The 25069-nt window shown below is 43.3% G+C and overlaps 1 protein-coding gene across 1 annotated transcript in view; it reads right to left on the bottom strand.

Annotated features, from left to right (window-relative positions):
* Nucleotides 1–19664, bottom strand: part of SEMA5B (semaphorin 5B) — a gene marked incomplete at both ends in the record, with an annotated part of 123950 nt that extends 104286 nt beyond the window's left edge. The window contains 2 exons of the mRNA XM_079539334.1: nt 6030–6129; nt 19511–19664. Of these exons, the coding sequence (XP_079395460.1) occupies nt 6030–6129; nt 19511–19664 (254 nt within the window). The remainder of the gene's footprint in view (nt 1–6029; nt 6130–19510) is intronic.
* Nucleotides 19665–25069: the final 5405 nt, after the last annotated feature.

The raw sequence follows: 25069 nt of genomic DNA, 5'->3' as shown, positions 1-25069 counted from the left end.
AGATTTTTTGTGAGTTCATAAGAAAACTTTGGCCATGGCCATGCAGGCCATGCTAGCCATGCAGAATACTGCAGAGGCCTCTAACATTGGGCTGACTTTGGCTGGTACCTTCAAAAAGCACAGTCTTTCTGCAGTAGTTGTGCTAGGTGCAGCAAAGCACACATTACAGATTTATCACAATCCCACATGTCTCAACATTACAAGGTCCTGATCATTTGGCAGTAGAAAGTGCTGTTATTTAAATTTAGACCTGATACTGATTCCTAAAGCTTCAAACCCACTCTGCCCCAAAGTTTGCCACTGAACTTCCTTGTTTGCAGAATGCTTTTTGCCCAGGCAGCACCATCTGCCAAGACTTGTTCTCTTCAGGGTCGGTGGCAGCCCAGATCTGGACAAGATTGAAGGTGCCCAAGGGTAAGAGTGATATTTTCTGAGCAACATGGGTTTTGAGGGTTTTACTGCAGTGCTCTTGAGCTTTCTGCCAAGTAGGCAGGAAGGAGCCTGCGTTCAGCCAGAAATCTGCATGAAACCTGGTGTCTGATGGACTAATCTATCACACACCAGAGAGTTTCAGTAAACTCAGGATGCAAAACCTACTGGTTGGGGATCCAAGATTATATTTACAATTTACCATATTTCTGCAAGTTGCAACTTGAAGCAACCTTTTCTGGACGTCAGTCCCTCCCTTCAGTCTTCAGCTCCTAAGCCTGTGTGATGCAGAGAAGCTTTTGTGCTCATGAGTCAAGAGCAAGAACAGCCAGGAAGGGGTGCACCCAGGCTTTGCTCCCACTGAGGCAGCCTGCTCAAAGACAAAAGTGATTCTTCAATACCTGCTCTACATCCTAGAGGAAAATCTTTTGACCTGATCTGTAGCAAGCTTCTTAAGTTAACATAGCACCTTTTGTGCTCCCCAAACTACCCATGTCCGCTTTCTTGCTACTATCTACTTGCCATTAACAGGCATTTTCAATTCAGCTCTAAATCAAGTACAAAAATCACCCTACGCCAAAGCAGATTTGCATCATGAAGAGCTTGGTAGCTCTACCTCCAGAGAAGAAAAATCTGGCAGGCCAGAATGATGTGCACTTTACCTGCCAGTTCTGAGTCCCTTGACAGTGTTTGCTCGCTGCCCTCTACCTTCAGGCTCTTCATGGCGATGGCCATTTGTGACAAGGGCCCCTGCGCTTCAGTTTCCTGTGCAACTGCCATGAGAGATGATTCCTTCTGATTTCCTGATGGAGCTGACAGTCCTCTTGGCAAGCAGAACTATATGGACTTCTGGTCACAATGCTTTCTGGCTGGATTTCTACAGCAACACCTCCACAGGCTGCAAATGGCCGCCTCTCATTGCTATGCCTCTCACACCCACAGTCCCAGCAGGCTGCTGCCCCGAGCTGACAACCCCACAAGCTTCCTTCAGGGAGAAGTCAAATGTTCCCTTCAGGGTTTCCCAACCACTCTCTGTGCAGCCATTTGTTTGGGTACTGTCCTCCTGTTGTCCAAGCTGTTTCCCTTCAGCCCGCTGTTGTGCCAGATTTTCACATGGTGTTTCAACCATCCTCCTTTAAAACTTTTGCGTACTCCTCGCCAGGGAGTTCTTGTGAAGAACGGTTTTTTGGCTTGATTTCAAGCAGGGTCTTTCATATCAACATCTAGTTATTGGCTCTTATCTCTGCCCAGCCAGTAGCAAGTCTTGGGTTAGAACACTGCCTACAGCACAGGTGAGAGAACAGAGCACTGCTTGGGTACAGGCACAGGCTGCCCAGGGAAGTGGTGGAGTCTCTGTCCCTGGATGTATTAAAGAACCTTGGAGACATGTTATTTAGGGACATGGGTTAGTGAGCAACACTAGTAGTGGGTGCATAGTTGAACTGGATGATCTTAGGGTTTTTTTTCCAGCCTACGGTTGGAACAGTTCTACAATTCTCTAAAATTCAGGTGAAGTCATGGCTATAGGGTCCCTGCCTCTGATGTGGACATGGCAGAGAAGAACAGGGGGATAAAGACAAGAGAGCATTGAGCTGGGACATGCTGCAGGATTGGGATGAAGGCTTCCTCCTGCGCCACCATCACCTTTGGCATCCCCGCCAGCACAAGTGGAGGGTTCACAGCCAGGTTGTTACTCTCCATGTCTACTAAGAGCATTTAGATCTGACCTTCAGATACAGCACAGAGTTCAAACAGTTGTATTTTTCAAGTCACCATTTTTTTAACACAGGTCTCTTTTACTTGCCCATCGAGTTAGGAAATTCAGCTATCTCCTTTGTTAAACCACTTTTTATATCACAGCTCATTCAGGCTGTTCTTCCCAGTCCATTCACCAGCTGTACTGCTGACAAAAGAGCAGTGTCCCAGTCTCCCAGCCTTTGTTCTGGTACCAGAATAATCTCTTCTGTGCCTCCTCTGCCGTGGCGGCATATACAACTTGTGTCTATAATTCAAAACTATAGCTCATTACATGACACTAATCTGAGAGAAACTGCCACCCATTTCCTCACCATTAATCTCTGATTTCAGATGTTTAGGTACAGCAAGTAGACCTTCAGTTAATAAAAGCAAACTGCTCGCTAGGAATGCTGTACAGCTGAGTTAAATTTGAAATCTAATAATGGGAAAAAGATTGAAAGTAAAGACAATAAGCATTCCTGATTGCACCATTAGAGAGGAATGGAAGTTTCTACATAGTCAAGGCTGCAATCAGTTTCCATTTCAGCTCCTTTATTGGCTTTGACTTGGAAGGTCTCTCAGGTCTGAAAAATTCAAGGCTTACTCCTGATGAAAAGAAGAAAGTGTTTAGCAAAAAAAAAGCAGGACAATTGGACAAAGTGGCATTGCAGATAGCTCACACAGAAAAAGCAGGATTCAGGCTCCAAAACCCATCAGTTTTTTATTGGGATGAGGGGGGAGGAGAAGGATTTATGTGTCTTGGTTTTTTGAGCTGTTCAGCTCATATTTTCAAGTTTTTTCTCAGTAATAATGAGATCTAGAAAATTGTTTTTCCTCTCATTAAAATAGGTTCAAATAATAATCACGTGAGCTCAAGAGCTGAAATAAGCAGCAAATATTTCAAAACAGTCACTCATTCACAGAAGAAAAAGAGTACATTAAAATACTCACGCTGTGTTTTAAACCAAACAACAACCAAAAAAACAAAAACCATGAGTCAAAATGAAGGTTACGAATTTTTAAAATGTGTGTTTTTATACTTAATGAAATGTGGCTCCTAATACGGGCAGTGTGAGATTTACAGTGCTCTACACCATTCACATCCTTACTTGCAAGTCTTTGGGTTTTACAAATGATGTGACAAGTAAATACGTTGCTTAGGAACCACGGTGGGCTTTTGAAACTAATTCTTTGTTTCTGGGATTTTGACTTGGCAGGTGTTTGGTGCAGTGGAGTTATCAGACTCCTCTGGTTAGTGCTCAGACAGCACCACTCGCTTGGGGAGGGCTCTCAGATAAGGATAAAGCTTAAAAAATCTGAGGCTCATGTTATTACAGCTTCCTGTGTAAACAGCGTGTCCTCAATATCTCTCACAGTTTTGGTCACGCTGTGTCCAATTCCCAAAACCAAAACCCCAGTGAGCCCCGGGATCTTCTTTTCTTCTAGGAAGCATTTTCCACAAGACTTTGAACCACAGGATGAACTAAGCGAAGTGATGATGTGGTGAGGTCATACAGCTTTTAAATAGAGACAGAAAGAACTGGCCTGAAATAATTTATAATGCCATCGTCTAAGAGAATGATGTTAACCAGGAAATTGAGAAGTGGGAGCACTTACAAACTCTACCCTGATCCCAACCTCCTTCCACAACCCCAGAATAGCTGGTGTTACTACTTATATGATCTGTGGCAGCACATTTAAACATGGTTAACATTTAAATTTAGGTTTCATAAATTACACCCTGTAGAGATGGATAGAGACAGCTCCTATCTCTTTGAGGTATTGTTTCATTTGCAAATTCAGGCAGATGGTGCATGAGCAACTAATGACTGAAAAAAAATAACCCCTAAAAATAGTCCAGAACAAGGTGGGGATTTATCAGGGAGGGAACAGAAAAGCCATGACTTCCCATTCCCATTTCTCTGGCACAGCTCTAGGAGCTCCACTGACCCTGAGGACCCACAGTGCTGTGCAGGACAAAGATTCTGACTGCACCCACATTTGTGCACCTCCCCCCATTGCCCCATGTAGAATGGGAATGAAATGGCAAGGAGGGAAAGGAATGGAGGCTTTCCACCTTCCTCACACCATAGCTGTATCCAGCCCAAAAATGCACCCTGGGAAACTGCATGTGTAAGGGGGGGCTATATGAAAGGAGACAGGCTCTTCAGCAGGGTCTGTTGTGATATGACAATGACAAATGGTTTCAAACTAAAAGAAGGGAGGTTTAGACTAGATATAAAGAAGAAGAGATTTTTACAATAAGGGTGGTGAGGCACTGGCACAGATTGCCTAGAGAGGTGATAGATACCCTGTTCTTGAGGACATCCAAGGTCAGGCTGGATGGAGCTCTGAGCACCTGATGGAGCTATAGGGGTCCCTGATCATTGCACAGGAGTTGGATCAGATGGCCTTTAAGAGTCCCTTCCAACTCAAATGATTCTATGATTAATTCTATCAATAATTGCTCAACAGAACCATGTGGCTCCATCAAAACTTTCATTCTCCTAGTCAGGCTTGGTCGCACTGAGTGAAAACTGACTTCTCCAAGCAAATTCTATAAATACTTGTCACCGCTTCTGCCTAAAGTAATACATTGCACTACATAGTACCTCCAGCAGGAAGCCAAATTTACTGTCATTCTCCTGCTTATAATGATGCTGTAGCCTCGCGTCTAGTCACTCTCATACAAACCCTTGTGGAGACAGAGCCTCCCTCCAGGCTATGTGCCAAGGATTTAGCAGGGGTGAGGCATGTCAGCAACAGCAATGGGACACCTGCTGCCCTGCTGAATGATGTAAACCACGCATCCCTCAGAGTGAGAAGCCTGTGTTTGTACAGCGCCTAGCAGAAGGCACTGGTCATGACTGTCCCCAATGCAGTGCCATTCCACTAATACACATTTGTCTTGTCCCAGCCCCTTTCCCCTCCCTGCTCACTGGTGCTGAACAGCCTGGGCTGACAGCAGTCTTTGCCTCCATTTCTCCTGTAGCACAACCTGCCACCATAATGCTATCTGCTTCTAAGCATTATACTGCTGGTGGGGGCTGATTTGTTGTTAGATCGTGCTTAGTCCTTTCTTTCGAGGCTGTCTTACATGTTTATTATGCAATAAAAAATAGTTGCTGTGGGGGCTCATGATTCAGCCACTCCTGACGTATATTATTTCACTGAACCATAGTTCTTTTTCCCTGGTACAAATGCAGCTCTAAATTTGTTAGAGCTTGCCTGTGCTCGCACCGTGTTTGTGTTTCTATGCTTCTCTTATAGCATCCTAAATAAAGATAATGTTTAAAAATAAAAGGATATATATGCTAATTATATACAGTGGGGCCAGAACAACAACGCTGCACCCAAATGCATTAGGTGGGGATTTGGCTACGTCAGCAAAATGAAGCAAACTGGTTGTGGAGTGAATTCTAAAAGACAAGAAAGCGATCTTGTATATAGTATATGCTGCCAAAGTCTCACTACGGTGTATGCAAAGGTGTGTAGATGAATCTAGTACAGATACAGAGTTTGCCCACAGCAAACACACCAAAAAAAGCCAAATTCCCTGCTGGCAGAGTGATAGTGCAGAATAATTCACTACAACTCTCCTAACATTAATGATACTGAGGGAGAAGCCAGCATTCTGCTTCATTAACCAGTCATTTTGATTGCATCTTTTTCTTTTTTAATTCTAGTAATTTTCTCTTCTTTGCAATTATATTAGGAGACTAAATCCCTCTACATAAATTACAGCTTTCTCTTTGAAGGGGGAGACTGGCCACATAAGCTGGAAACACACTCACCTCCAAAGCCAGAACCCAAAAGAAAGAGCTTGAGCATCAACCCTAGTCTAATTAAAAGATTCTCTTTACCTTGCTCCCACAATGAGCTGGTTCCTGTTGGCATCCAGGGCGAGCTGAGAAAAATCATGCACACCTGGATAGGTGAAATTGGACACCCAAGGCTTCAGATCTGCAAGGAAAAGGAGAAAGCAGAACACAATAAGTCTGCTCTAGAAGCAGTGAGTTCACCCAGACATCTGCTAATGGATTTCCTACTGAGTTATCTCTCAGGAGAAGGCTAATTAATAATCTATTTAAAGGGTTGCTATTTATTCTCATTCTCGACAGAACGTGCAATTCATGTACATAAACACAGGGCTGTCTCAGCACTTATTTTCACATCCAAGACAGAGCATGAGCGGTGGCTCTGGAGACAGTGGCAGGTTGTTTTAGTTCTGTTAAACCTGGCAAGTCACGGCCACTGATGAGGCTAAGTGGTGTACAGGGACCAGGCTGCCTGCTGTGACACATCCACTGCCCTGCCTTCTCTGCCAGGCAAAGGGAAGCAGCTGCTCTCCAAAAAGAAAAGGTGGGCTCACCTGACTGAACACCAGGATAGAGCGTGAGTGATTTGAGATCTGGCTGCTCCAATGAAAGGCTTTAGGTTCTGTGCCAGGTTTCACTTTAGCTAGTACCTGGGATCCCTATCACTTTATCCCTCTCTCCTGAAAATCACCCATGTATACTTTGAGGGCTTCTCTTAGTCCTGTTATACTCTGGCTGTTAAATACATGGAGAATACTAAATATCCGAGGGAGCAGGGCACAGATGAGACCAAATCATATCAGAATCCCTCTGTAACCTGTTGACAATCAACCCTGCCTCATTCAAGGGCTGGATGCTGAAGATCCATAAGACTCAAAGCTTTGAACGCAAAAGGCAAAATCTTCTGGTCCCATACCAATAGGACATCAAGAGACAGGCCAGTGACCAGGACAAACCACAGCACTGATGCAGCTATGTCCAGAGCAGAACAAAAGATTTCTGAATAAATATGCCACTTTGTCAATTTATATCCCTAGTAACAAGAAGGTTCATTGAAGGCAGGCAGGTTTGAACATGTTGATGTAAGCATTAGTTCTCCTCTCCCCTGGACTGAAATGATGATACTGACAAGGAATCGTGTTGTTTGTAAGGCTTTTGGTGCCTTGGCATGTTCTGTAGTGTTACAGATGTCTAACAGTTTGAAACTTCTGACATAGGAATATTTGTTGAGCAATCTTAAATCCCCTCTTTTTCTAGGGATGGATGACAGCTAATCAAGTCTTTCAGTTACCAAAACCTTAACAAAATAGATGTAAAAGTCCCTTTTCTTTGCTCTACTTGTCCTGCGTTGCTTTCCAGGACAGAACCTTGCCATGAAACTTCTGGTTCTGTCCTGAACATCACATTTCCTAACCCTTCCTGAGCTCCAGTGAAATGGGGCTGAGCACCAGTCTTGTCCCCATGCTCCACCTGACTGAGCCCTGCTGGGACCTTCACCCATACAATCTTAAAACCCCATCACCATGAGCTGGAAGCTTCTAGCCCTTCCCAGCATTCTTGTCCCACCACGTAGCCACACGCAACACGCGTACCTCATCTGCTCTTCATTGAAAAGGCATGAGTTAAAGAATAACAGCCTACCTAACCTTCAAGCGTCCCCACCTCCTACACTCCTCTGGGACCCACAATGATGTACTGGCACTGAGGAGGCTCTGCAGTTTCACCTCTTGCATTTTCCTAACTAACGGGGCTCTGTCTTCTTCTCCTGTAGCCCTTTAGCTGCTGAGACACTTCTGAGCCAAGCAGCAGAACCAGCAGCAATAACACCTTTCAGGCAGGTTAGCTGGCTGACATGTGATACGGATCTCCTGGCATTTCTCTTGGCTGGTGGGGGTGGGAATGGGGGATTGCTGTATAATAGTGATACTTTTTAAGGATCCTGCTTTTAGGCCATAATTTCTCTTGTCATTTTACCTTCTCTCCTACCAACTTTTTCCTGCTAACTAACACACTATTACAGTGCAGCGGCAGAAAGAATATTTCTTCATCTGCTGCTCTAAGCAAAAGCTCCTCGCTTCACAGAGGCAAACTCATCAGATCTTCTATTTAATGGCAAGCTCTGACAAATTACAGGTAAAAATAATTAAAAAAAAAATTAAAGGCAGTAGGTGGCTCGAATCTTTCCATGTTGGCTGAAATGTCAGTCAAGACCAAGAAATAACAGGCAGTGTCTTGATTTCTATTACTACTGCAGGTGGTACAACTTATAAAGAAACCCTTCCTGGTTATTAAATTAAAGGCTTCAAGGCATGCATCCTCATAGCAAAATTAAGCTTTTATAGGCATGTAGTTGGAGATTATTAAACCCAGCATGGTCCCAGCTAAGAATGTCTAAATGCGAGTTGTCAGAATTAATGCCAAATGGCACTTTTTCCTTCCAACCTTCTTTCTTCCTGTTAGAGGGAAGGGATAAAGTGAAATGGAAATGTAGCCAGGACACGGGTCTTTTTTTTCATTTGGCACATTCAAATCTACTGCTCAGACCACAGGCATCCCTAAGGACACTTGTAGCCTTTCACTGTGAAACAAGCTCAGTTATGCAAGGTAAGTGCTGCCCTGGGCCTATCCCATATTAGCTGAAGTTTATACATATGGACCCAATGATCTCCAGAGTTTGCTCGTATTTGACCTTCTTCAGACGGCTGATTTTTCCAGTGCTGACTCCTTAATTTGGGTAGAAACCTTCAGTGCTGGGGCATGTTTACATTTGCAAAAGTATCTGTTTAAAAGCAGCATGAAAAATTAAAAGTCAAGTCTCTGGCTTTGCATGTCAGCAGCAGGAGCCAGAAAGTGAGGAACCACGCAGCTTTGGGGCAAAGTGTTCATCAAGGCCTCCTTTGTGCTCCTCATCTCTGATCATTTCCAAGGGGTTAAAGATCCATGATCTCACTTCCTTCACATTAGGACAACAAACAGCAGTTTAAAAGCCTCCACCACCACCCAGAGCAGCTCAAGGTGGTTCAGGTGTCCAGCAGCAGAGAGCACAGAGCTTCACAGGAAATGTTCACTGGCACACACAGCTGTGTTCAGGCTTTCAGGCATGCCTAAGACAAGGAGAAAAGAGGCCCTGTGCCATTTGGTGTAGTGGTCCCTGTGCCCAGCTGACATGCTGCTCTGTTCCTGAGAGTACAGGAGCATGACAGGGATTAGCCAGCTGCATAAATGCCAGTGTGCCAAATTGCGAGAGCTAGCTCTAAGGGTCTGATCCAAAGGCTCTTCAAGTCATTGGCAGTCTTCCACCAAGCTTGATGAGTTTTGGATCAGCTTCTGAAGACGTGGTAAACCTGGTAATACTTGAGTCTTCATCTCCTTAAAACCAGCTGCTCCCCACCTCACCCTCATCCTGTGTGTTTTGGTGGGAAGAAGTATGTAAACACTGAGCTGACACTTCCTTATCTGAAGGATAGGACTCATTTCTTCATCCCACTGGAGGCCGCTCACAGTTCCCTTTTCCAGCAGGCTGTGATGGCTTTGTGCATCCAACACACACCACGTGAGCAGAGAGGTGAATTGCTTGTGCCTTGAATTGCAAAGCCATTGCTAAGCACATGGAGCTCAGCTAACCACATCACTACTCAAGAACTCTTCTGGAATAATTCTCTGCATAATTGCCTAGAGGGTCAAGGATTCTTCCTGCAAAATAAGGATATATCCATATAAACAAGCTACCTACGTTCCTAATTTTGCTATCTTTGAATACCAGTGAGGCTGCAAGAGCAAAAAGCTCAACTTAAATTACTCATCCAAATCTTTCTCCTGTGTTTTGGGCAGAGCTTGCAGCCCAATATGTATCCACACCAGCAGCTGCAAAGTCATCTGCACCAAAGCTGGAGAGTTGCAAGCAAATTCAGGCATGTCTGCATGACCCTTTTTGTTCTTAGAGCAACAGTGTTGTCACATATTAAGAAGGTCCACAAGTGGAGTTATTCTGGAATAGCTCCTCCTGGCTTGTACCGGCTACAGTCACTGGTTATGCTACAATGTAGTAAAACCAATCTCCTGCCAAAAGGGGAGGATCGCATAGAAAAGCTTCAAGAACCATAAAGAGACCTTAAGGGAGGAAGATTGGGAATTTAAACAAAAAGAAAGATCCAGAGACTACATTCCAGAAAATACAACTTGCTGAATCAGCTTATTTTTCAGGGGCTTTGAGTACAGCAGGTACAGGCTCACGTAATGAGGTGGAGCATTCACAAAGCACTGAGGGCCTGCCAAACTCAATGGGCTAAGTAAATACCTGTTCTGCAGCTATATGGACCTATTTCTGTGCAGCATTAGCTTGACCACACATTGAGTGCTTCCCTTTTTGCCTCAAATTTATCTCTTAAAAATTCTCTTAATCCAGCTTACTACTTCATGGCTTGTTTAACTCCTGTGCCAGTATTCACGGCGAGGTACAAATGACATTGATGATTTTTGTAACTGTACAGTCACCTCTCCTTTTAGCTTGCTTAGCTTTGGCACAGGGCAAACATTCAGCAGCTGGCAGATCCTCCAGTTTGCAAGTGCTGAGATCTTGTCCAATCCATCCGCTAGCTTGCAGGAGTCTCAGGACTCTCAGCGCTGAATCCCAAAATGACCAACAGATGTAAATCACTTTGTAACATAAAGTCACAGCCTGTCCTTTTGGTATACACTGATGAAATGACCTCTTATCAGAATTTAACCTATCATCTTAAATCTGTTCACTCGCCAAGGCCTGCTAAGTTAGACCATCCTCTGCATCATTTATCCTCAGCATTCAGAGCATTTTTGATGAAGCAGACAGTTGCCTGCTAAGAGTGATGTCAGAGTACCCTTTCTGTAAGGGTTACTGATCAGAATCCACAAGGAACAAAGCAAGCAAGGCTGCAACCAAAGATCAGATGGCTAATGACTGCGCATGCTATTACGTGGCTTCTGAAACACAGCAAGCATGGACGCTTCCGAGGCTCCATAAAAGTAACTGTCAACGTACAGTGTTATCTTCATTAGACCAACAATGAATCATATTTTAACATCAACCTCATTTTAAATTTTAGCTCTCTGTTGTAGGTCACACCACAGGTTAGTGCAATAGTCTTTGAAAATGTTTCACTCCTATTCCCTGCTGAGATGTTAAAAAAAAGCCTCCACAACACAAAAACACCCCACAACTCAGCAAAATTGTCAGGGGAAAGAGAAATCTTTTGATCTGCAGGCAGAGCTAAGCAAACAAATGTGTCAGCACTCAGAGCTCAACTTTACTCAGGAGGCCAGAAAACTCTAGCTGGCTTTACCCCCAAAATCCTCCTACACATGCATATCACCCTGTGTCTTGTCTTCCCATCACCACCTCCACCTCATTACATTCTCTCATTTGTTAACCTGAGCTGTTGAAATCTTTAATTGTACACCAAATATGCCCTAATCCCAACCGCTGCAATATCTAGCTTCATTGCCTTCCTGAATCTCTGATCTCTGTTCATAGTTATGAAGACTTAGAAAGCTGCTGGCATAGTACATCCATTCTACAAAGTAGGCCAATCCTACACCATACCCAAGTCAGCAGTTTCCCCCTCTCTTCCCTCAGTATCTAAATCCAATTGTTTTACCCAGTTTACCCTCTTACCCAAGCTAAGCATCCCTCCTACTCCTGCTTTCTTTTTTATCAGCCTTCACCTTCCAGTCATATTTCTATCTCATTTGTTGCCCACTCACTCAATTATTTTAGTGCTGGCCACCTACAAAATTCTTTCCAAGATGAGAGAAATAAGGATCTGCTAACCCACCAGCTGTATGAGTGTCACCATTATAGATGGCTGCAGATAACCATTTCCCTTCAATGAGACTGAAGAAGCACAAGAGTTGCTCTCTCCAAGCTGTCCAAGGGCACATGGATAGGAAATGACTAGAAGAAAAAAGAGTTAGGCTTTTTCTCTCTTTGTATCAAGAGGGAGAAAAGAGTTCTATCTCTCAAATTCCAAGAAAAGGAAGGAGTTGGATGAAAAGGCTTTGTTCTTGCCATCCTGAAGGGAGACATGAACGGAAGACCCAAGTCATATGTCCACATAGCCACAGGAATCATAGTAATCATAGCAACCAAATTGTTACCATTTAAAATTATGTCAAGTATAGATGACTTTATGCTTCTCATACACTTCCTCCATGAACTGACCTTGCTGAGCTTCCATCCCAAGAGAGGAATATCATGTACAGATGTAGGCAAGGCTCCAAGTACCCAACAATGCTAACTTTGGAGCCCTCTGTCTTGGGCAAATCATGAAACCATGTAGTGTCTCAAGTCTAAATAGTTAAACCAGTCCATTCATGCTTCATTATCTGTAAGGCATACAATGTGCAGGATGCACTGTTGCTAATGCATACCAAGCATCTTTACTGTTTGTTCCCTAAATTTTGATCATTTCTTCAAAACAAGTGTAGCTTAATTGTTTCAATAATGGAGAAAAAAGAACTTAGTCCAAACCTGATTTTTGCAAAAATACAATTACGACTGTTTGTTTATTTAGTTTTTTATTATTAATGTGGAGCAGCTGGCAAAACACACCAGTCTGTCAGAAAGAACGCAGGGATTCAATCCCAAATAAAGAAAACAACAGATTATAAGCATGAACTAATGCTCACTCTCAGTAAGGGACAGTGTGCTCTTATGCTACCCTGCTGGTCTCCCAAGGAAGGAGTTTAAAGGACTGAGAGTTACATTCCAGCTTCTTCACATTTTACAGTTCTTCCACATTTCTGCTCCACAGAGGCCAGTTTTGCACCATTCTCTCTTTTGTTTGGGTTCCTCTGACCTATTCACTCATAGCGAAGGGCAGGCAGAAGTTCAGTCAAGAACTACCCCAGGGCAGAGCCAGACAGCACTTGGTGAGTCCCCACCATTAGGGTGGGGGATTGGGGAAGAAGTCATGGAACGTGAAAGGGACTCTTTCCCCTTCAATGCGATCCCTGTTTCTCAGAGCTGCACAAGAACACAAATCCCAGCCACTGTACAGTATCAGAGACCCTTCACCAGGCATAGCTGCTCACTGCAAACATGGCAAGCCAGCAGACAAAGAGGAGATGCCACAGTGCTGCAAGAATGGAGAATATGGATGTGTGGTTGTGAGTGGGGAGTGAGTCCATTTGCCATATCCAAGGTCATCTGGACCAAAGGTGCATGTCTGCACAGCACAGGACTGCTGGAAGGGATGGAACTAACTTTCCTCAGCAGGCTGTCAACATAGGCAAATGTTGTGCTGCGTCCCACCACACCTTGTGAAATCAAGCTAACCAGGGCCATGTGCAGCCCCACTGCCAGCTCATCCAGAGCTCTCGTTTGCTTAGTATGTTGCAGTGTGTTAAAGTGTTGTGATCCATTGCATACTGAGACAAGCCCTGCAGCTGTCACACAATCTCTCTCGCTCAGAATGATGAGTGCTCATGCATCACTTGCACCTTCCTATGACGTTCTGATCAGTATAATCCCTCTTTTCAGACAGGAGCAAGCTGCATCTTGGCTCCTACAGCTGTTACGGTCTGATGGAAAAAAACACTCCTTTGTCATTATTCAAACCATCTCCTCCACGTCTGGCGGCAGAATTTTTTTTCCACTATCCTTACAGTTATATGTCTGCACCAGATACCTGTGCCAACAGAGATGGTGCAAGATTCAACACAATTGTTTTCATGATAAGAATGCAGGATACTGAGAGAAGGCAGGGAAAACATGACTGAATTCCCCTTGAGTTTCATTCACAGATCCTCAGATCTGCCATGAAAGAAGATGGGATTTTGATGAACATCCTCAAGTAGAAGCTGACCCTCTTTGCCAGCTCACCAGAGGCTTAACAGGAAAATCTGAGACAAACACGGAATTTGTACTACTTAGCCAGTTGGACCTATGAGGACTACAGTTTCCTGTGGATAAAGGCCCCATCATGAATTGATGATACCTATGAATCAGAGGCTATGAAATCCTTTAAGAGTTTCAAAATGAACCTCTTCTCATAACCATCAGTGTTTTTAAGTTGGAAGCTGGCTAATAATAGCACAGGATTATCAAAGACCAGAGATCGACAGTGACCTCCACCTCTTTTATTAATATGCTGTAAAACAGAACAATCCCCTCACATAAAATACAAATCTGAATTTTGCAGCTCAAGCACTTCCATTAAAAACATTGTCAGGATTGCCCAGTGCTAGTAAAGTGAAAGGATGGGTGATATATGAAAAAGTGGAGTTTTAAGCCAAAGCACAAGAGTTCTTCAGGATTTTATCTGCATCTCCCAAAGCCAGAAATGATCAGAAAAACCTCTAACTCAGTCTGCTGTGTTTTACAGACAGAGACTTTCTTCCAGTTCCTCCTATATTAAGCTGAGGAACACACTGGTTTCTGAATCACTTGATTCAGCCATCTTAGAAAAACAAGTTGATCAATTGGACCTGTGGTAGTAGAACTTGCTGGAAACGAAATTATATACTAGTGTTTATATTCACAGCCTTGATATGTCAGTTCCACGCACCTTGACTGCAGCCTTCCCGAGTACATAAGCACACACTTGGTTCCAGTTCCACAAACACACTGACTTCAAGGTAAACATATATTAAGTGCTTGACTGAGCTGGGGCTATTCCTGATTTTCCAGGGTGAGCCTGCATGATTAAACAAGAGTACTTCTTACGAGAGCGCTAGTACTAAACTGAACTTTATTAAAACACAATCACATCCTTGAATGGAAGGTTTTAGGAGAACATGATATATTAGCACTCACCAGGAGCAGATACGCTAAATAAATGAGGACTGCCATGCCACTGACTCGGATTTACTTGGTTACGAAACCACGCAAAGTAAACTCTGAAAGTGAGAATCAGGTCTCTGTAATGTTTTTGTTTGCACTGAAGAAGAAAAGCACTTTGCTTTGCTTCTCGCTCTGATTCCTTTCACCAAAGTACTGCCATCTGGGATCTGAAAGGAGCCAGCCACTGGGCCAGAGGAAGGACCAAGCCCACGCTGCTGCCAGCCACTGTTGCACCAGTGCTATCTCTGGAAAACATAAATAAGCTGCTCTGCTGCTGAGCAGGGATTTTCATGGCTTTGGTCTACGTTATCCTCCTTTGGTGACCTGTGTAGCTGAGCACACTCTGCCTCCTGAAGCTCCACTGCATCTCTCCTGATTGCCAGCAATTCACTCTGTCTAAAGCATCTTGTGAATGAAGGGCACTCTTCCAACACCCCTCTCCTCTTTAAGGCCTCAAGGAACAGCACACTGAATCATTTCTTCAATCAAATCTCATTGCATTGGTTTGGGAAGTGCCTGGACATCACTAATGGGGAAGTGTCAAAGAGCTAGTGTCATTATTGTTATAATTATTCTTACAGAATGAAAAATACATTGACAGCTGTTAGGTGTAATTTTTGGATGTTTGGCCTGAGTGCAAATTAATTCCCTGACCACTCCATATTTATGGCTTTATTAGTCATAATTTTCAAACAAATTCTATATCAACCCTGAGAAAGAAAATATCAGCTTCATTTGCCACAGTTTCATTTTTCAAGATTAAAAAGGAAATTACCACAAGGCTTCCTTAATAGAAACAAAATCTAAACCAAACTGCTCAGAAGGTCAAGTATTCCACAGCATCCCAATCTTACGCACAGGATGCCACCAGTCACAGGTTAACACTCCATCATCTGTTACATTTGGACTCCTCATGTGGAGATTCAAGGGCAGCAGGGCTATGAGCTAGAAGTCAGTTCTCCCATAATGTATTTTGCTTTCCCTTTAACGTTTAGCCTGGTATACCTCTCAGACTTCCCGCAATCCCAACCACTGTTAACTAAAGATTTGGGTTGGATTTTCAAAATCTCACTTGTTCAAGAAAAGTGTAAATCTTTATCAGAATTTCCTAGGGGGCTCTCTGAGCTGACTTGTGGAGCTGATGGATGCTAATGTGCTTTTTTCCCCCATCAGCGTACAGTAAAGGGAACAACGTATTAGTGGCCAAATGAAAAATGGTGGGGGTGTTCAGTAAAATGTCAGGAACCTTCAAAAGAAATAAATCATTTCTTATTATCCTTCAGCCCACAAGTTTAAAACAGCTTTTGCTTCCAATGCAACAAGCAAATACTTAACTGCTCCCCACAGATCTCAGAATTTGAGGCTGGCCACATTTCAATAAAATGTTCAAAGAAAGAAAATATTGAGAAAATATACAGCAAGCTACATTCAAACAACCCGAATCACATTCATCTGATAGAAGGCAATAATTACAGTCTGAAGTAAAATTCCAGATTTAAACACTCTCAAACTAATTCACTTTAAATATCTGGGGCCACAGACAGAGTAACTTGCCTGCTTATAGCAGAGACTGAGGACCAGAAAACAGTCAGATGCTATATGCCCAGAATTCACACCAGCCTTGATCATACAGTCTGCAAAGCTGAGATTTGCTGTCCTGAGAAGATCTGGGATATAAGCTACTCAACCAGGTCTACCTCAATCATATGTTTCAGCACAAGATCTTCTGGGGACAAAGAAAAGCTGCAGTTATTAAAGCAGAGGAGCACAAATAATGTAGTTTCAGCTTATACAAACAGCCATGACCCAGAGCAAAAAGCGCTGCCAGACAGAATAGAGAAGGACACGGAGAGTCTACACAGTTCTCCTGAGCAGGGTGATCTAATGGATAAAACTAAAGAGAAAGAAATAATGAGAGAAACTGCAAGTGAAAACCTGTCTACAACTTTCCAGTTAAGCTGTGAACATCCAAGTGATTCATATAACACAGATGAGTTTGCAGACTTTTGAGCACTTCCTTGGTAAACAAGCTGAAACCAAACTCTGCAACCATTACAGACATATAAGCACATGTCAGTCATGGCTCTGGCCTCTTGAAATAACAGATCTTATACAGGATTGCCATGGCAGACGGTGTTCCTGGCTTTCCCATGGGGCATGTTACAAAGAAGCTCCAAATGTCTTTAATGAATAATAGTTTAATGAATAACATAGTTTGCTGTCTAAGAGGCAGCTGTATAATAATGATACTGTTGAGAAACTTGTTGGTATGGCAAGGGCATAGGCCAGTTGCAAATACAGGGAGCATCTCTTCTTGCAAGATACACACAAAGACTGGAGGGAAAAAAAAAAAAAAAAAAAAAAAAAAAAAAAAAAAAAAGAAAGAAAGAAAGAAAGAAAAGTTCATAACTGAAAGAAACACGAAACATTTTCTCTGGTTTTATACTTCCCAGAGTGGCCTGTAGTGGAGCTGAGCTGCGATGATGTACTGCTTAGTTAAGCAGGACTTGTATGCATGTGTGCATGCACCAATAAATATAAAAGGACACACTAAGAATACATATGACTTGTTTTACTAATTTCTCAGCTCACTGAAAAACAAACAAGCATGCAAGATCCTTCATGTAGCCACCCACTCACAAACAGGTAATAAGACACCATCAGCAGGCTCCTGGGAAGTAAAAGATCATTTTGTTATTGATCTAACAAGGGAAATCAAACTTTAACAGGATTTCCTATAAGCACAGAGTAGAACAATCTAATTATGAAAATTCCAAACTGGGTATGTTATTATTGCTGGTGAAACCATATGGTGAGCATCATTTATAAGCCCCAGGGAAACCGGGGCAGCATTGCAGTAGCTAGGTGCTGTATGAACACCCAGGACAGCATAGCAGCACAAATGCCTGGCCCAGCCTCACAGCCTCTATGTGGTCAGCTAGGAAAAATCATTCAGCTCACAGCCTTTTCCCAGACCCCACCTCACTTTGCAGTGCAAACTTCAAAATTCATGCCTGATCAAAACAAAGCAAATTGGCAGATCTCAAGTGTAGCCGTCATTCCTTCAGAGAAGTACTGATGTTGACTGCCAAAAAATGCCCACCTATTCCTCAAAATCAGGAATCAGGGCTCACATGTTCCCTGCAGAATAGTTTATCTGAGTGCTGGATCCCACAGACATACTCTCAGTAAACTCAAAGTTTGGTGCTCCTGGCTAATAGGAAGAGAACACTTTTCCTTCTTTCTGTATCTAAAACATCTTCATTATTTGAATTATCTATTTAAATATCCAACTGAGTTCCAACATGTTTTTAGCTGCAAGGATTTCTCCTTTCACCGACCCCTGTTAAACAGACAGCCAGACTAACTTGGCAATTAAAATAAAGGTGTATTTACCCATTCTACTTGAGCAAGGTTAGAGCCAGTGCCATATCATGTAGGCTTAAAGATTTTGCTAATTTACTTTAATCCATTTAAACCTTTAAAACACAGATAATGGGAAACAGACAAGAAACCTCTTGCACTTTCCAAATGAAGAGACAGTCATTTCCTCCTCTCTAAAGAAGGGTAAAACTCTCTAGAACAACCCGGAAAGGTCAGCAAGGAAGCCTTTGACTACTTTCTTCCTGGAAACCCGATCTCAAAGGTCACGAAACCACCGCTAAATTACCTTTAGCAAAGAACCTAACCAGAGACACATTGCAACATACTTAATTGCCTTTAGCAAGAATGTAACAAGAGATGCATGGCAGGGCCTTAAATGGGAACCCAGATCAATACTTCAACATTTAGGAAGAAACCACTTTTAGCAAGGAGATTCAGAAGCTGATGATGAGCTTAAGGCTGGGGTGAATGCAGAAACAGCAGCAACAGCAGCATCGTGGGCTAAGTGCCATGCAGGCAGACTGCAGCATAGAGGTACATATACGCTCATGGAAAATCCATCTGGATGAGAACAAGGATAACCCAGTCTTTCAAAGGAACAGTAAAAAGATTGGCCACATTTTTGTGTGGCATAGCAGGACGCTGAAGTAATAAATCTTAGAACTGTAGAACCATAGAATCTTTTCAATTGGAATGGACCCTTAAAGGCTATCTGGTCCAACTCCTCTGCAGTAAACAAAAACATCTACAGCTTGATCAGGAGCTCAGAGCCCCATCCAACCCAGCCTTCCAAGTTTCCAAGGATGTGCCTTCTGCAAAGGCAAGATGAGTGTCTAAGTGAAAGAGACAGAAGAACTACTGGCTGAGGTGGTAGATACATTCCCCAAGATGTCAACAAACAACACGGCAGCCATGTGGTGCAATTTTAAAGCAGTTTAATTCTCCTGCATTCAGTCATGTCCAAACTCTGTTGCTTTTCACTTATTACCTCTGTAGTTCCAGCCAGCTGTAAAAGGTATATAAACACACGAAACACAGTTTCAATGTAGTACAAGATCTCAGGGAGACTTTAGCAGAACTGGAAGGAGAGGCTCTTAGACCAGTAGTTCCAGAATGCCCAAAGTAAGTGACTGCTATGAAACCTCAGAGGGAAAACCCTGCAGAGCTTCAAAGTGAATGCAATTCACCAGGCCACTTGCACTGACCTGTGGATAGCAGGTGTAAGCAAAACAACACAGACTAGACCCTTCTCCATAACAACACCAGGAAGGACTTCAAAATGAATCATCCTACTGGAACTTGAAACAGAAACAGAAGCTCTTACCTTCAAAAGCAATTGTGGGGTGTTCTTTCCTGACACACTGCTGATGTTCAGCTTCAGAGTATTCAGGTACATTCTGTGATGCTGAGAGATGAAAAGCAAGAAGAAAAAGGCTTGGCAATGACAGGGAAATGGCCTTTAATCTTGAAACAACCATGACTGAAGGGCAGTTGCAGATCTAGCTTCCAAGGTGGGCCCAGGGAGGATACCTGAAACACAAATAATTCCACTTTCAGAAAGATTATGTTTTTCCAAAGTTTGCAGCATAGGTAGGGGAGGATGGAATTCCCCTTTCATCCCAACCCCACCTGTGGTAAGTACACATGAAAATAACCCACAAAACAGCATTTAAAAAACGAATGACCCAATTTACAACTATATTTGAGCTTCTAGCTTCAAAGGCAGACATAGTGCACAGCTTTCTAGATATCTCTGTGTAGCTTTGGGGCACATGCCCTTATACTGTAGCCAGCGTGCAGTGGGCAGCACTGACAACAAGACATCACCAGTGCTCCAGGTGCAAATGTGTCCCCAGTGTGGACTCCTCACTCTTCCACTTCACGGGAGGAGTATTTAAATGTTGTGTTGCAATCAAGAGATTGCTCTGGGTAGGCCAACATCAGAACACGTGCAATTAATACTGTTCTAACAGGAAGTTTATACATTTTACCACTGCTGTTTTAGATGTCTTGAAACAAGAAAAACCACTTTAAAGGTGTTGCCAGGAAAGTGCTAATTAAGGTGTAACATAAAAATTAAAAGATCTTAATGGGGAGAAGGGTGAGAAGTGAGTCAATTGCCTGTGTTACTACAGGATGTCACAGCCACATGAGCTAAGGCACAGCTGAGGAGGAGGAGCTCTTCTCTCAGGTAGAAGGGCAAACCCTGCCTCTCCTACATGAGCAGTTGGTAACAACAGGAGCACAACAGGTAGAGCTCTTTGAGCTCCCTGGGGCTACCAGGCCTGAGGCAGGAGATGGAGGATTAATTAGCTCCTGCTACCGCTCCCCAAGATGCTGAAGCAGCTTAAGAAAATCTGCATTGCCAAATTTAATCTTCCCAATGAGCACATTGTTTTTTTCCTATGTAACTCTGTTCAATTAATGCAAACACGTTTTCAAACAAATGAAGCCTTCTATCATTGAATCTTATCTACTGATAAAGCTGATTCTGATTTAATTCACATATAATGAGATTTTCAATTCCAGTGGGTGCCGTGACTCCTAAAGGTAACACAACAGTCAGCTCCTGCAGTGCCCAGTGCCTCTCTGGTTTTGCTAGCAGTCCCCCAAGCCCCTCCAGTGAGCTGAAGAACTCAGACTGGAGTCCAATAACACAAGACACTAGTAAGCAATGGCAGGCTTATGGCAAGGGCCAACTCCAACATGTGGGACCATGCTGTGGAGCATCAAGGAGCTGGGAGAAGTTCCTGAAGGTCTTTGGGCATCATGGGAGCAACAACAGACTGCTTACAGCAGCGGTGGGAGACAGCAGGTTTGAAAGATTAATCCTGTTTTATTCTTAAGTGTATTCTCTGTGATTTTAAACACAGGCATATAGAAGTGCATCCATTATGCATGTCCTCAGCAGTCGCACTGTACCACTGAAAATAACATTGGCATACAGGAGCCGGGGACATTACAGAGATTTGGTTTCCTTACTGGCAAGAGTGAGAGATTACAGCATTTCACACTATTTTTTTTTCAGCCCTATATACAGATTTTATGTAGGGATGTATAAAATCCCCTTCCATTTCTCCAGTGGAATTTCTACAGTGTTTCCCTATAGAGCTGTGGAGCTTTTTTTGTTTGTTTGTTTTTTAACACAGCAAATACAGTGTTACATTAAAAACTGGACTGGCAGAAGTCAGAGGCCTGAAATCATTCAAAGCCAAAGCCAAAAGAGTGTTCAGTCATTAAGCACAAGCATACTGTAGGGCATACATAAATGGGCACTGTGGCATCTCAGATGATGGAGATGTTACTCAAGTCACGCTATAATACAAGTTACTGATGATGGAGCACCAGATTATATTTTCAGCCGTTGGTTTAAATGACAACTTTTTTTCAGTATAGATCCAGAAGTTAAATGCAGCACACAGCTGTGGACTCCAGGGAGATGTGTTTGTATAGCTCTCAGATCCACTGAAAGTTCCAGCGGAGACAAAGCCAAATTTCCCTTTGATAGGAGATGGTTGTTGTGGGAAATGCAAAAGAAGTAAAAGGACTTCTTCATGTCAGAGATCATTGCTGGGAACTGGAAGAGACAGGCACAGAAATCTCACTTTATGCATGCTGTACTCCTCCCAGTACAGCTGTGATTATCTAAGCCAGAAATAAGGTAGTAAGCTAGGCAAACTTTTGATCTGAGTCAATATGGCTGCTTTCATGTGCTAACCATCCAAAAAAATGACCTCAAGTCAGGTGAACAAAAAATCTTACAAATTAGATAAGAGTACTTGAGGACACAAAGCAGAGCTCTCCCACAGCCCTCCAACACTTCTCTAAGGCCCCGTGTGGTCCAGAAGCAGCAGATGAGTAAATCCAAGCTTCACACTCAACAGTCATGAAACAATAAGTTTCATACAAGAGAGCTTCATAACATCCCACAGATTATTCTGTGCCAAAGCAGAGTACATTTACTAGTGTTTTGTCTGGACTAGTCGTAAAATGTGCCAAGTAGCTGGATTTCTGCCACTTTCCCTGGGAGATTTTACCACAGTCCAAGACACTTCAGAGTTCCTTAGAAAGCTGTAACCAGTATTTAGGGTAAAGTTCCATCTCCTTTTTCCTTGTTGTCACAAGGAAATCCAAAGTGTGCTTGAAAATCAAAAATTAATATGAAGTGGAAATACACAACTGAAGAAAGATAAAAAAGAAACAATATAAAAAGCCCGTATCCTTCCCTATGTCAGCTATCTCTTGCACCCAATTACAAACACGAAATCTATTAAATGAAATCTGTGCTATGTGTAGTCCTGGACTGGTGTTTGTGATCAGCGAGTCAGTGGGTAAATACCAGCTTGGTCAGAGGCAAAAGAAGCCTTAGAGCACCAGCTCAGATAGTGGATAGCATTGCAAGCAGTTACTCTACCAATACACCCATTCCCAACCTGCCTTGGTCATTTTCTTTTCAATATTTTAAGAGTCCCTACCTAAGTCGTTGCTATTTCCAGCTGTTGCAATTTTATTTCCAAAAAACCCCATACTCTCAGATGAACAAGTGCTGTATGCCCAAGGAGAGCAGCTGTAGGCCTGACTAAAAGTGTAAATGCTTGAATTCTGCTGGGGATGGCTGGACTTGAGCCTCCATTTTGTCCAAGCTGCAGATGTTCACTGAGAGGGATGGTGGGGAGGTGCTCAGGATCAGCCCTCTAAGCCACGTCCCAAACACATCCCAGCCTCGCTGCTGGAACTTGTCCTAGCCCTAAGCCCTTTAGATACAGTTTAAATACTATAAAAAGAGCTGCTCTTATTAAAGTCTCTCTGCTCAAAATGGCTTAGGGCTTTAGAAATCAGCTGTCAAAGTTTCAGTGCAGATGAGAGACAAGAGCTGAAAACCCTGGTAAAACTCAAATCCCCGGCAGGACACATCACTTCAATTCTTTATTTGCTCATCTTTGATGTATCTTTACCACCTTAGCTGCTACCTCCCTCCAAAATGCAGATACATTTAAAAAAAGAAAGAAAGAAAGAAAATGTCCAATAAGATGGTGTGCCCAAGTCTTTCTGCCATCTCCCCCCTGAGAGTCTGGCAGCCCCAGGCTGCATTGGGGCCCTTCTCTCCCGTCCTACCACATGCAGAGAATCCTTTTGGCCCTTTGCCACAAAGGTCAGCACATTTGGGCTCCACAGAGAGGCATTTTATAGGTCATGACTCCTGCCACCATCCTCTCATCTCCTCTGTCAGGTTCCTTAGGCTCATGTGCCTCTGGCACAGTGGCTCTGGATGGGACAAGAGCTGCTCCTCTTGGGGGCATTGCTTGGGCTGAAACGGCAGCCCCAGCATCTCTATGAGCACAGATATCCCATTGCTCCCCTGGTACCTTTCATGGCAGCCCAATAGGGACTTCACCCCTTGCTCCAGCACAGCATGTGGGGCATCCCCTTCCATCCCTCCTGGGGCACGAGCCTATTCCAACTCATCCTGCACTGCATCACTGCAACTCCATTGATTTCATAGGACCTAATCCTGATTTACAGAGGGTAACTCAGATCAGGCCCCCTTTGACTAAAGCTCCACGTCTAAAAGAAAAATACCTTCAATCAATCTTCAAGGCTTTAAAACAAAGCACACTTTAAAAATGGCTGTACCAGGAATCCATATCCTGCTTTCCTCTGACTGTAACTATCATTTTGACTTAATAAAACGTGACAGTAAAGTTTAAGGATAAAAGAAAATGCTTCATCTTTCATTTTAAAGAAAAGAGATGCCTTTAAAAAAGGCTAAAAAAGGAATCTCTTGAAAAAGCATTAATTCTTCCGTTCAGGATCTTTTGTCATTGGCGCTGTTATAATTTTATTAGAATGGAGACCAGAGAGGAGAACAGCAGTGAGGTGAATGCTAAAGTATTCCAAAAAAGCACTGGGAGAATAAAGGAAATAAATAAAAACATTACAAAGCACAACAGCTTAGCAATGCAGCTGTGATGGGCTGGCACAGGGCAGCAAGGCCTCGGTCCTTCATCCCTGTGCCTCTCCATGCCCTCTCCACCCGTCCTCACCCCATGCTTCCCTGCATAACCCCAGGGCTACCTTTTACAACAGTCCAGAGGCCAGCAGCAGGGTAGGAACAAGGCACACAGGCTCTCCTGAGGCAAAGCAGAAGTTCTGTGCTCACCGCTGGGTGCTCCCCAGCTCCTTCCACATCCACCCCAGCATCACAGAGGGTTTTACATCAGGAACAAAACAATCAAGATCTCACAACACAGGTCACTTCATTATAACCTTTCTGTTACCCAGATCTATCTAAATTATCCAGTTCACTCTTTGCAGAAGAGAAATCAGTTTAACTCAATATGCTGCTATTTTTACAGCATGGTCACCAGCTGCAGACTCCTGCAACCCAAACAGATCTTCACCTTTCAAGAAAGCCCTTAAGAACTGGAACCTCATAGAAAAAGCCCCCATTAGATAGAGCTGAATCAACAATAAAAGCCTGTGTAACAGAGCAAAACACACTGTGCCGCTGGGATGTGGCCAAAGCTGGTGGGCATTAATAAATACCTGCTCTGCTGACACGAGGTCCTGTGAGTGGTGTGAACCTGACCACACATTGAGTCTATCCCCAGCTGCTTCCAGATGCCCTCCTCAAAGGGCTCTACATCTTTCTTTGACTAGCTACACATAATAAAAAGACGTGAGGGGTTTTGTGCGAGTTTGTCTGCGAAATGAATTTAGCACTTGTGAAAAGGTGCCTGGGAGTCTGAAGTCCTTTGTTTATCCAAAGGTTGGATTTGGCAACGAATGCTTGCACACATTTATTTCCCTAATGATATACTTCCACGTTATCCAGAAGACCCCAACAGTGGTCCTGGAAGACCTTCCCTGCACTGGGTACTAT

This window comes from Tetrao urogallus (assembly GCF_951394365.1).
Source record: "Tetrao urogallus genome assembly, chromosome: 8".
NCBI classification, from domain to species: Eukaryota; Metazoa; Chordata; class Aves; order Galliformes; family Phasianidae; genus Tetrao; species Tetrao urogallus.
This window is presented reverse-complemented; position numbering and strand designations above follow the sequence as displayed.